Below are 14,109 nucleotides of genomic sequence, written 5' to 3'. Positions count from 1 at the left end.
GGCGGATGGTCACAAGTGGTGTTCCCCAGGAATCAGTATTGGGGCCAGTTCTGTTTAATCTCTTTATCAATGATCTGGACAAGGGGATCAACTGCACCCTTAGTAAGTTTGTCGGGGATACCAAGTTGAGTGGGAGTGTTGATCTGCTTGAGGGTAGAAAGGTTCTGCAGAGGGATCTGGACCGACAAGTTTTCCTGCCATGCTTCCCTTCATAATAATATGACAATGTTAAAGAAAAAAAACCAACCCTAACATTCTATTTCTTGTTTTTACAGCATTGTCAATTCAGCCTAATGATGCCTTGATGTATAAATTTAGAGCTGATATTCGTGGTAAATTGGGTTTCAATAAAGAGGCTGTAGAAGACTACAAACAAGCAATCAGCATTCAAGATCAGATTTATTCCATGTGAAAAGATACCAGTTCTTATACCACTTGTGTTCTATTTACAGATTTCTCAGACCTCTAATTAATAAAGAAGTCCAACATGCAAGAAAAATTCATAACTTATTGTCATTTTCATATACTCTACACACATTTTATTTGTCTAAATAATATACTTACCTTGATTGTGCAAAACTAGCCAAAGTTACTTAAGAACAGAATGCTATATTTAATTTTATATGAGTTGTAGATTGTTCTTTTTTTGTTAGTGTCAAGAGACTGTGTTGTGTGCAAAATGAAGGACAGAGAAGAGGCAAAAGACCCGAACTGTAATGGTTATGGAAGGATAAAAGAGACTACGCTCTCCCTTCCCACCAAATATAAATGCCTACAGTGATGCTAATTGTATGTCACGTGGACCATCTGGGAACTAAAAATTCTAAGATAGCTACCAAATGCTTGTGAGTGCTAACTAGGTCTCACTTTCTTCCTGATCTTCCTTCTATACCTCTTCATAAGATTTCATATTTCCTGCTACTCACAACCATCCTGCCAGGTCCATCTGTTGCAGTGTTTGAGAACTACTCTAAAAACTGAAATTTGAGAAGGGCATGATTCAGTTTGTGAGTAAAAAGTTGAGGTTACTTACTTCCACTAAAATATATTATGCTGTGCCAGCTTGAAGATGCAGGTAAAAATGCATAAATAATAGATCACACTTTTATGTTCTGAGCTGTAAGAACTGGGTTTAAGAACAGGCTCTCACCTAAACATGGAGACTGAAATGTGAATCTGTGACTAGCATTTAAAAATTGTCAGGCCCTACCAATGTACTAAATTAAACCTCCAAGTTTGGCATAGTATGGTGAAGATAGCAAAAGGATGAAGCAAACCTGATGTCTTTGTCTCAGAAAAAAGAAAAAGAAGGAATCTTAAGGTCTCATTCGGCATGCAAGCAGTCCTGTGGTTTGAGACAGTGAGAAGATTTATAAAGGCACAAGTGGCACTTCAATGCACTATCCCAGTGTCATAGGACACATTGCATGTGTAATTTCAATTTACCTTGGATGTAAAAGGCTATCAATTTTCCTCTTGAAAAAAGACAAAACAAAAAGATGAGAGGGACCTTCACAAAACAATAGACCTAACACACGCTGACATGTGCCTGTAATTACCTAATGTTCTGTACATGGAATAATCCCTAGGTAGTAGAGAATAATCCAGAATAGAATCAAAATTAAATAATCTGATTTATATAAAATTAGTGTTAAAGAATTTCACTGGTCCATTTAACTTCACAACTGACCTTTATTGGCACTCCTAGAGTTAAATGTTTGTTTTGTTTTGTTTCATTTATGTGCTATTGAGATGAAAGTAAAAATGTTGTCATTGCTTTGTCTCAAAGAATTGCATTTTATTTTCTCTGAGTACTTAACACATTGCTATATGCTATTTCTGTAAAATATCGGTTCTTGCATACCCGTGCAGTGTATGTTTAACCAATGTGACAGACGATGACTTGAATTTTAGCTTTTTTCTGGTATTTAAACTTTTGCTTTTGTAGTATTACATTACATTGTAAAAATTCTTATGCTTGTCACGCTTATGATACTTGGGCTGAAAACAAGTACAGTGGAAAGGAAATTCAGAGTATCACAGCTAAAGGCAATTAACTCAGTAAAGCATTTGACTCCATCTCTACTCTCCTTGACTATGCCCTTATCTTGTTCTGTAATATCCAGTACAATCAGACTTTGCACTTGCAAGATCTGTGATGTTGAGGTTGACCAGAATCGGTGTATCACAGTTAGCATATAAAAGCTAGAACAAGTTCAAAAAAATTCTGTATTTAATTTTTGTTTATTCATGATTTGTGTCTCTGATATTTAAAAACGAATGTTTATAGATATAAACAATAAATTAAAATATTTCTAGTCCCTGTAGGATGTTGCATATTAATGTTTCTTTCTACTATTATACATTATAGTGTTACTTACTAGAAATCTCTTTGGAATGACAGTTTTTCTTGAAATTAAATTAAAATATGTGATCATGAGAGGATCAAAAAGCAATGTCTGCTTTTCTGTTCTCCCATAATTTGAAATATGAATTGCTAGTAATAGCTATTAGGAGTATTAGTTTTACCACACTTCATAACTACAATAAAAAAAGATTCTGGCAGACTGCAGCACACAAAGGGGAGAAATTCTTTGTGACTATTACAAAATTCGAGACTCAGAGTAACTATGTCAGGTCTGATTAGACCATTGTGGCTACGAGTTTCTGTAAAGAGTTTCACTCTTCAGAGGTTTTGCTTTTATGCCTTTAACATTGATTATTCTGTACTAAAGCAAAGTTTTGTAGAATCACAGAATTGTTTTGGTTGGAAAAGACCTTTAAGATCATCGAGTCCAACAAGTATCTAGCACTGCCATGTCCAACACTAAACCATGTCCCTAACCACCTCATCGACACATATTTTAGGTACCCCCAGGGATGGCGACTCAACTGCTTCCTGTTCCAATGTTTAAGAACCCTTTCAGTGAAGACATTTTTCCTAATATCCAATCTAAACCTGCTCTGGTGCAACTTGAGGTAATTTCCTCTTGTCCTATCACTTGTCAACTTAAAGTTGATTGAATGATTTTTCCCTCTTATTCTTTTTTCTTATTTGCCTTATTTACTTTTGCAGTATCATCACCTACACAAGTGGATCAAGTATAACATACAAAGTATAAATACACGTATGTCTGTATTTCCATGCATGATTATTGTGGCTGTTGATGCAAATTGAGGAATTATTTACATAGTTTCCTGTATGCACACAAAGTCAAAGTTTGCTTGCAAGATGATGTTGGTGGTTCTTTGGATCCCTTTCTCCTCCACATGCATCTTTCAGTGTTCTTTTTTATTATCTGAAGAATTGTTTATTGATGAAATTGCTAAATTATGCATGATTCTATGGCCTTGCCTTTCTTTGACCTCCTTATGAATTACCTGCTGATGGATTGTGAGCTAGTGGTACCCTCATCATGTATAGTGCATCATCAAACTTAAATCAGAAGCAAAAGAGGTCAGACCTTTCCCTTCAGTCTTTTCCTTGTGATATTCACTGTAATTTTCTTTAGCTTAACCTCTCTTGAACATCGAACAGAAATGGACACTTAGAAGATTTTTGTCTTCGTATTTAAAAACTGAAAAAAAATACAATCAGTTTTGGCTCACTATTGATATTGTCACTTGACTTAAATAATATAGACTAGCATAATCTCTCTTCTGCTTGCAATTTTTTTTATTCTGGATGGTGTAGTTCTATTTTTTTAATGCTTAAAAACTGAACATTTGTTAAGTGGCTGCATGGACTTGGATTTTTAGAGTTTTTAGTCTGTTACACAATGCTTATGGGTGCTGTCCCGCTGTATTTCCAATTTCATCATTTAACATCATTCTCATTCACAATTCAGGGACCATGTTAGATGCTTTTTAAAGAAAATGTGAAGTGGATGGAGAACTTATTTGCACAATAGACATTAACATTTAGAGTTTCATGAGCAAAACTTACTGCTTTCTTTGAAAAATAGATTATCAGCTCATTTTTTTCTTCAAATCTTTCTTTTAAACGTCCTTTCTGACCTAAAGGAGATTTTATATTTTCTAAAGTTTTTTAAAAGTAGGTGGTATTATTTCGTATAATGGCACTTCTTTCATGTATTTTTTTTAATAGATTAATAGACTCATGGGTGACTCTAAGAACCACTGTTCCACTAATAAATTGCAATTGTGTTTTGCAGGCTGAACAGTAGCACTTGAACTTCCCTGTTGGTAGGGACTATGGTAGATTCGTGGTATTCTGAATTTTGCCTAAGTATGGGACAGGTGTTCAACTCTTAGGTTACTTCCGTTGCTAATAATAGACCAGTTAATTTCCATACTGGGCATTATCAATGCAATTTTGTTTAAAAAACGCAGTTTAGGAGAAGCTCTTGTCTCTTGCCATGTGATGAAATTAGTTCTTTCTGGATTTAAAATCTGATAATCTGAGCTTCATTTTTTCTGCATTTATTTCCTTTCATTCTCCTTTTCTAGAAAATCTTTTTGATAGACTGTAGCTAAAACAAATAGAGTTACTACAGAACCCCATTTGCATCTGGGTTTTTCTTCCCTCTTTAAAATACTGATAATAGATGCATTACTGGGAAACAGGTAATACTGTTTGATTAACAGAGAATGCAGTAGATGACTTGGGAGGAAGTAATTAAAAAAAGGACCAAAGCAAATATTTCTGTTTGAAGCCAAATAAGGGAATAGGAAGTTATGAGTAATCTTTCATGGAATAGTAAGTTAGGTTAGGTATGTCTGTCAACTGAATGTTAAAGTATTTTCTTTCAATATTTTATGATTTAAACTTTTTGGATGGCATACACCATCAAAATGATGATGAAGTGGATCTTTTGTTACCTCCATTGAAAAGCAAAGGAAAGTGGTAGTTTTTTAAACAAAGTGGGAAACTTGTTTATTTATAAGTTTGGGGAAGCTGCTTTGGTTTTTGCACTTGTTTTTCAGCAGACCTTTGTCTAAAGTTATTGTTCAGGAATTTGTTTTTATCAGACTAAATATAATCTATTTACAACTGAAGTCAGATAAAAATTTGCATAGCAGTAGTATATCTCCAGTTTAATAACCTAGTCTGAGAGAGAGTGTGACAATCAGTGGTAGTGAGATGGGTAGCCCAAGAGTGAAAAGCAGGGGGGTCGAATTTTGCAGTTTGTTATTTCACAAAGTGTAAATGACAAATGTCATTGATTTTCCCATGTCTTCAAGATCTGCACCTTTGTAAAATAAGTAGATGAAATTTACTTAAAAATAATCCTTTAAAATCATTCCTGAAAAATATTTAAGTTCATCTGGGAGTTAGTATGAACAAGATGTACATAGCTGTTTGTAGCTCACAGAAAGAAAAAGAAAGAAAGAAAAGGTAGAAAACAAAGAAAAGCTAGAAAAGAAAGGAGAGAAAAGAAAGAAAAGAGAAAGGAAAGGAAAGAAAAGAAAGAAAGAAAAGAAAGAAAATTGGCGTTAAAGTGACAAACCGAAAACTTAATGACAGTAAAGAAAGCAAAACAAAAGCAAATTAAAAAGTCGTGTTCTCAGCTGAACTCCTGTGTCAGATGGTCTTCTGAGTTTGAGAGAGTTTGGGTGTATGGGTGGGGTTGTTTTTTATTGATAAGCAGGGCTTTGGGACAGGATACCTGACAAAAATACAAGTCCTGCCCAACTGGCCACATATACAAGAAATGTAGTCAATTCGGGTAAGAAATTCATAGCTGGTGCTGGAGAATGTATGGGCTGCACAAGATTGCTGTAAAAATGAAAGTGAAAAATGAGTAAAAGTAAACCAAAGTCTGCAAACCTATGGTAGAAAATGAGCCTTGCAAGAAAGATGATACTCTCTAGAAGAAAAAAAAATTCTTTGACTTTTAAAGATAATTTGGGAAACTTCTTTGTCAAAATGTAATGAATGCAAGTGCTTTATCATTTTATCTGAGCTCGTGGTGTTTTCAGTTTACTTTTCTTGGGCAGAAAGGATGCAGTAGATTATAATGCACTGCTGGCTTCGGTCAACTGAGGGAAGACTGGGAATTATGTTGCATAGGGAAGGATAATCTTATGGCTGCTGCTGTGGGATTCTCACTAGACAGTAGTTTTAGAGCAGAGCAGTCAGTTTTTAGTCTTACCTTTCCAGGTATGCATATGAAAGTGAATTTTCTTTTTGAGTGGTTAGGGAGATGAATCAAATCTTATTTTCTGTATCACTTTGATCTCAATGCTTTTTCCCTAAGAAACATATCTCAGAAATGTATTTTGGTTTGAAGGCTGGGTCAAATGACAGCAGATTTGTCATTTTCAGCAAATTAAAACAAATGCAATATACCCTAGTGGAAGAGATGAAATCCGTAGGTAATGTGCTTCTAATTTCAATGAGAAATATGCCATTTTTTTCATGTTATTTATGCATATACTACACCTATACTGCATTTTATAAGGCTGAACCAAAACCAGGTTCGAGCCTGACCTTAAAGCTGCCCAAACTGTGTATGAGCACACTGCGAGCAGCAGGAGTGGTATAACGCCTGTATGGTGCTATACAGACATTACCGAGCAAAGGCCGCCTATGACTGAAGACAGAAGCTGTTTCTTAGTATGGGACACTCTGACTGTCTGCTTTTTGTGGCATTGCCTGTGTTCCATTGCCGCAAGGGCAGACGGAACACCGGATGGTCTTGGCTGATATGGTGAGCCATGGTATACCTGCACCATCTAATATGCTTAAGGTAAGAGCATTCCTAGATAGGAAGAATATTAGTTCAACTTACCTGCTGCTTTCCATCCCACCCCAACCCAGGCCTCAAACCAGTGCTTGAGAGTGGGCTTATGTGGACACAAATTTGGATTTGATTTGGCAATGAACCGAACCTTGAAAAGCGATGTAGATGCAGCCTGAGCCATTTCGTGGGATATCAGGAGAAAAAAAAAAAAAAAATACTGGAATAAATCTGCTTGCAAAATGTGCTCTGAAAAAGTCAATGTGAATAAAGGTGATGCTCTAAGCAAACGTCTTCAAAAGACAACTCTTACATCGTGTGACCTTCCGTGAGACCACCAGTAGATGGCAGTCTGCAATCTCGAGTGGGACAGCTCTAGTGCTGGGTAACGAACCAGCTGCACCAGCAGCCGCTGGCTCTGGTAACTGCTGCGAGGAGGCGTTCCGGTATGCCGCTGTTTTGCAATGCGTCTTGTTTAATTTCCAGTCTTGTTCTCTCACTTCCTTTTCGATATGTTATATACAGTTCTTTTATAATTGAATTATAATGGAGATTATCATACCTCACAAGCTCTTACGTAACATAAAACCGTAGTATTATAACGTAAACATATAGGGGTATGAACCTGTTCACAAGCACAACCCCATGTGTATGTATACACACATGCAATAACACAGGTAATAAGCAGCACAAGCCCTGAATAACAACTCCTTTTCTGACCTTTTTTTTTTTTTTCCCCACTCATCTGGTTTTGTGATACTGTTCTACAAAATTCAGCATTCAGAAAAGACAGGCAAATACTGTGGAATCTTTTAACTGCTCCCAGCAGCTGTATTTTACAGCATGTTTCTTTTTATTCAGTCTACCAAGTCAGTAAATTCTGTTCGTTGCAAAGGGAAAAGGCTTATTGCTGCTCTCTGTTGGAATTCAAGCAGAAAAGCTAAAAAGTGGCCACACCTCGCTTCGTGAGACATTCCTCCTCTCTGCCCTTTTCTGCCCCATTCTGAAAATGGACACAAAGCTCTGCCTGTAGCAAGTGGAAAAGGTAAAGTACTTTCCCTCTGAGGAAAGAAAAAACCAAACCCAAGCTTAGAATAGCAAGCAGAGGTTGTGACCTTCTAGAGCAAGTCTTTGTCAACTGTAATGAAAGGAAAGGAACCATCAGGCATTTTCAGAGCTGCAAGCCTGTTTTCTCTTCTGGGTGAGACTCCTACCTGGATTACAGTCTTCTATTTTTTGGTGACTAGATGCACATATGCATATAATGGTCATTAAAATCCTGATTCAGAATTCATTAAATTCAGTGAAAGGTGCTTGACAAAGTTTTGAGTCAAATCTACAGGCTACAGAAGAATGACAAATACTCCCTTGCCATTACTTTTTCCCTTGTTTATGAAAACCAGAATGGTGTGATTGACCCATTATTGGAAAAGACGGTGTTATTTATGAGCTTTTTGTGATGTTTGATAGTGATGCAGTGTGGCAAAGAGCTTATTTACAATTCCTAAAATGTAAATTTATAACACATGAAGAACTTTGCAATTAAGTGTTTTTGTCAAGTGTTATGTGCAACTTCATTTAGTGGTCTCATAAGTGTACTGTTTACTAAGGCTGTCCTCGTGGGGAAATAATATGAAAGGAACAAACAAAAAAAGCACTAGAAACTCATATGCTGTTGTACTTGAGAGTAACTTCCCCAAATAGACCTGTGTGGTGTAGAGGAGCTCTACATCTACAGAGGTTCATTTCTATTAGTGGGATGCTGGCTCTACTAGTTTTAAACTGAAATGTCTGATATAAAGGGAAGAAAAACATGTCTCAAGAGCATGGCAGAGCGGAGTTCTGCTCGTCTCTGTTGTTCCCCAAGAATGTCAGGTGGCTATGAATGTTGGACAGATATTCTAGGCTCTCTGGGCAGGGATGAGCCTTTCTGCTTGTCCCCGCTGCAAACACCAGGAGCGATTTCTTCCTGAGGTGATACACATGGAGTCCCTTATTCCTGACATGTAGGTTTGTTCCTTTATTCCCTCCCACCACACCTAAAGGAGAGGGGAATGGCCCAAGGGCTCATGGTTCCTGCAGCCAGGCTGTGCCCAGGAGAGGAACTGCCTGGAGGAGAGCAGGAGACAGGCCTGCTTACACGGATGCCACAGACCCTAACCCAGCTCCACGAGGGGCACTTGCTGAGCAAGGACAGGGCTGGGGGAAACTCCTGTCTTTTCTTTACTTCCCTTGCAGGAAGACAGCTTAGGGGGAGGAGGAGGCTCTGCAGTGAGCATCCATCCACTGCAATGCCAGCCAGTGCCTGTACTGCAGCTGTAGGAGGAGGTATCCTGCACAATCTTCATGTCCTGCATAGTTTTCACAGCTAGTTTCCATCAGGACAGAGTTGAAAAGTATAGATAAGAAACTATTTGTACTTAAAAACCACAAATGGTATCTTATTTGTGCTTTTGAAACTTTTTGCCTGGCGCTAGTTTACATGCTAATGACTCTGATAAGCTTGGTGTCCATGCAGTTATCAACTTCATACACTAGTCTTTAAACAACCAGTTATCTCAGAAAAATGAAAATTATTTAGCCAGAGGCTTTCCAAATAGTACTTTAATTCAAATTAAAGCTATTCAGAAGCTATGAAGTAAAGAAAGAAAAGCTGCATCACTGAAGACTAGCTCCTTAGTAGCTGAATGGTGTATCAGGCAGAACAAATATGTTAAGGTAGTCTCAATAGGGAGCTCATTAGTACAAGAACCATTAGCCTTGGTTCCTAATAATAACATTATCTAATATTCCATTCTTTTCTCCTGGTTGTTTTCATGAGCTCACAGGGAAAAAGTCCATTTTATTTTCTAGCAATATTGTAAACTTGCTGACCTGCCTAATCTCATTAAGTATTACAATGTTTATTTCTGTATCAAGGGACACTGCAGATAGTCTGTCAGTTTTAAAATGTAAATGTGAGACTTCTGGTACATATATTAAGAAAAAAAAATAGGGTATGTATATAAGAAAAGGGCAGGAGATGGAGTATTATCTTTGTGGAGATGTAAGTCCAAGCAATGTGGGTATGTCTGTGCTGTATTTATGCAGTCAACTTTTTCCAGCTATTGCTCTCCAACTCAGGATGGGGTTCCTGCTCTCATGTCTTTGCAGAGGTTTGTGTAAAAGGGCTGGGTCAGTGCAAATAGGAGCTAACGGTCCTATTTCTGAGCAGGAGAAGCCATCTTTGCAGCAGATGTTGTAGCGGAGAGCAGGCAACAATCTTCTGAAGGGCTCTAAGGACTGCAACTCTTGTTGTAGCTGCTGTGCTAAGATAGGGCTGGAGGTGGTTGCAGCAAGTCCTATATGTGGCTGTGGTCTGCAGCACTACTGAGTTCCCAGGTGACACTGCTTGCTTCTAGAGGTTGCTGTGGTATCGATGGCTTTTAACAACTGAGTTATATCTTACCATCTTTGTCTGACAAACTGCAAACTCGTTTTTTTCTCCCTTTGCTGCCATTATCTGGGATTTGGGAGTGTGGGCATCTGCAATGTTGAGCCATATCCGTGTAGACGCATTCATAAAGGAACTATAGCCAGGCACTATTTTGGCACTTGAAATCCTGAGACCCTAGTACTTTTCTTAGCAGCCCTTCTCTGTGAAATATTTCAGAGCGTGTTCCAGGAGAATGTCTGTCATTTTCTGGCCTTGGTTCCTGTGCAGAAGTGCTCTTAACCCATCAGCTTGGTAAACAGAAGCACTTCTGGCATGGCATCCTCCACATGGCAGCTCAGAGGTTCTCCCCTGGATAGAAGGGAGGCACAAAGCCACTCAAGACTTCTTCCAGTTGCTGGTGACCATATAACCCTTATTTTGAGAAAAGGCAAGTGAATGCAAATGAAAGAACACAAGTAGCTTCTTGTCTTGAAGAGGTGATAACGTGCCCCTGGTGAGATTGTGCAGGCTGCATAGAGAAATGTTGGGTTACAACAGCTGGTGCAGATGTTAGCAGGTGTACTGATTTGACTGTCCAAAACAAGATTGGAAACTCTGAGTGGTGGAGCTGCACAGACCAGCAGAACGAAAATGAAATGTGAACAACACGGATGATTTATGTACTAAGATATTCAAGTCAGTGAGGTAAATCAGGCCTGTCCAGATGCAGGTGGTTATTTCTTCCTGGAACTTGGGTATAACAGCTATATACACATCCTTTGCTTTTTTTTTCTGCTTCAATTTCTCTGGTATTTGTTATACTGTAGCAAAGTGTAGAATAACATACTCTTGCTCCATTGAAAAGTATTGAGGTGGTCTGGACTATTGCAGAAATGAAAGCTAGACCTAGATAGATGAAGAGAGAGGGTTATTTTAGAAGCCCTAGCAGTATTATCTGTCAGTTGCCAGGAACTGGGATGACACATAGAGCAGCCACTTTAGTCCAGCCAGGGGGTTTTGTGGCAGCTGCAGCTCTCTCACTCTGGTTATTAGTTCCTCCTCTAAGTTTTGGAAAATAACAACAGATGGATTACTTGTTTAGAACAAACAAGGCAGCCAGGAGTAGAACAGATCCAACTGTGCTGATATCCCAGTCCTTCCCTAATGATCCATTAGTCCAGCTACTGATGTAACTCTGTGTTGTCAAGTAGGAATGACAAAACATAGTCCAACATGAATGGTGAAGCTTTCCTACCTTCTGCTCTGGGAAACAGTTGCCAGGATTTACCAAAACAATTTTTCTTCAAAAAAAATATAATTAAAAAATTAAACTGTTGAGCTTAAAATGAGATTTTTCTGCATATTCTCTGAGAAAGAAGGGAAAAAGGATAGTTCAAAATGAGAAAGCAGAATTATCTGAAAGGATTAGATGGCTAATTCTCATTTTCAAAAGCAATGTATACATTTATGTATTTTAAAATATTCCAGCTGGGGACTATCTGTATATTTAGATGTCTATAGAAATCCCAAAATCTGGAATATATCCAATTTCTAATTTAACTTTTGTTTAAAGACAGTATGATTAGCATTAATCATAAATTTTTGGACAGAAGGTTTCTCTGTCAAAAAATGTTGTTTTTGTTAAACCCAGACGTTCGGTGGAAGCATGTCCATGTTAACGAATTCTTGTTTAGACAGAAGCCCAGCAAAATAAAACAATTAATTTGCATTCTATTTTGATGTTTACAGAACAAGACACTTTGCTTCGAAACAGCTATTTTCTGTTTTGAGAAGTTATGTTGTACTTTACTCAAAAAACTGAAAGGAGTTTAAATGAGGTAATAATATTTTAATTGGTTTAAAATAAAATCTAGTCCATTAAAAAGAACATTTCATTTGGAATATCATTTCTCAAGGGTGTTTAAATTTCCTGTTTACTCTCTGAACTGTAGAAAGCTTTCAGATTCTTTTAATTCCCTGTAAAAACAAAAAGTCTGGTTCTCCTATCAATCAATGTGGGATAACTCTCTTTAGAAAATTCTACTCAAACTTTTCCTTTTTCTTGTGCCATATTACCAGTTAGCGATGAATGTTTTAGTTTTTCTGACTCTGTATTCTGAATATGGTTTTTATGTGCTTGGAGTTAATATCTAGAACCTAGGAGTAATTTTTAGAAGTAAAAGATTTTACCATTTCTGTTTTCCTGTGAGTACTTTGTTTTGCTGCAGCAGAACACAGCTTTGGTGAAAGAGAAAAATCAAAGCAAAACACTGACTGAAGTTTGAGAAAGTTCCTTTCTTTTCCCCCTCTCATCCTCATGCTTCAGTTCTCCAGGCATGTGATCCAGATGGTTCTCTTCAGATTCAAGCATGAGCTCAAATTCTAAGCTAACAAAGAAAATTAACTATAATGAGTAGGGAAAAAAAAAATCCTAATTGAGTTTATCTGAAAAAAACAAACCAAAACAAACCAAACCAAAACAAGATATAATGACAAGAACAAATAAAACAGTAAGAATCTTACTCCATAGGGGGAAATTTCTATGGGGGTATGAAAACAAACTAATTGAATTGTGATAAACACATTGGAGTTTTGTGTTGATGAAAATATTTTTATTTATAGAAATTACCAAGTAAAAGTCCTTCAGAATCTAACATGGTTCTTTTCCCTGGTAATTGAATTTTGCATGCATTTTTTTCCGTTGCAGTTGATATTAAGATCTGTTAAAGTTCATTGGCAATGAGCAAATTAAAGCCTTTACATAGCTTTCATTTCTTGGATGCAAGATATTTTCATTGAAATTAATGAAAGTCTGAGATCAATACATTCATAAATGATGACTGTAAAAAGACCAATGTTATTTCGTGCTGTAAGTTGCACTGAAGGTTGGCGTTTGCATCCCATCTTTTTATACCATAATTTAGTATTATTTCTAATGAGGAGATAATGCATTCGGCTCTTGGAAATAAGCAAGGGAAGGATTGCTGCTTTATTCTCCCAGTTCCTGTGGCTGGCATTACAGTGTGTATGGTTGCTGTAAAAGAGAGCCCTTTGTCTATAGTCCTGTAATGGTGAAAGCTCAGGCATTTCAGCTGTAGTGAAAATGGGGTAAACAGCAAACAAAATGGAAGTAGGATGTCAGATGTGAAAAAAGGCAGTACTGAAGTGAGTAGTTTGATAAACTGATGCAGACAAAGAGCATGAATATAAAAGGTCTCATAAAACCACGTGTGGATTTAGTCAGGAGAGCTGCTGGAGCAAACACAAACGGCTGACTAAGGCCCACCCTTGACTGAGGCAAATAAACCCTCCTCCACCAGTGGGGTTTCCAGAGCTTGTTTCAGATCTGGTGCAACATCAGAGGCTGGCTCCTGTATAGGCATATCAAGTGTCTCCTTTCTTTCTCTGCTCCTCAGTGCTCTCAAAGAGAAGTGTGAAGGCAGATGAAGCAACGAACACAATCTGGATCTTTGCATTTTTGTGTGACTGAATCTGCTTTAGTGAACTCTTGGTCCCGGAGTTGCGAGGAAGCAAGATGAAGAAACAGGTTTCAAGGCGGCTTTGGAAACCACCTCCTGAGAGATGGCATGGCTGATTTTAGAAATCCCGTGCAGAACCTTCCCACACGGTGCTTCCCAGCACTTTTGATTGTAAGTCTGGAGTGCAGAAGTCTGCACAAAGTTCTTGGGATCCCCACCGGTTCTGCATCAGGCATCTACTGTGGAAGTAACAAAGGCGTATTTGCAAAGCAGTGTGACTGAATTAAGCCCCACTCACCTAAACCACTTTGTTTCCAAGGCAGTGTGCTGTTTAATAGTGATACCACCCCTCCTGTGAGGGTGCATTGGAAGCTTTCATAGCTTTGCTAGTAGAAGCAGATGCTGGGGCACTTCCTCGACTACTTCAGGTAGACATAGTCATTTGAGCTATGCCATTCTGACTTGCACAGCTTAAGGGTAGCCCATCGTGTCCCTTTGCAAACACAGGTGA

At 37.9% G+C, this 14,109-nt stretch overlaps 1 protein-coding gene across 1 annotated transcript in view; it reads left to right on the top strand.

Moving 5' to 3' along the window:
* The window catches only part of TTC6 (tetratricopeptide repeat domain 6), a 62,482-nt gene extending 62,070 nt beyond the window's left edge, over positions 1-412 (top strand). The window contains exon 29 of the mRNA XM_065636866.1: positions 276-412. Within this exon, the coding sequence (XP_065492938.1) occupies positions 276-412 (137 nt within the window). The remainder of the gene's footprint in view (positions 1-275) is intronic.
* Positions 413-14,109: the final 13,697 nt, after the last annotated feature.

Source organism: Caloenas nicobarica, chromosome 5 (genome assembly GCF_036013445.1).
Source record: "Caloenas nicobarica isolate bCalNic1 chromosome 5, bCalNic1.hap1, whole genome shotgun sequence".
In the NCBI taxonomy this organism is placed as follows: Eukaryota; Metazoa; Chordata; class Aves; order Columbiformes; family Columbidae; genus Caloenas; species Caloenas nicobarica.
This window is presented reverse-complemented; position numbering and strand designations above follow the sequence as displayed.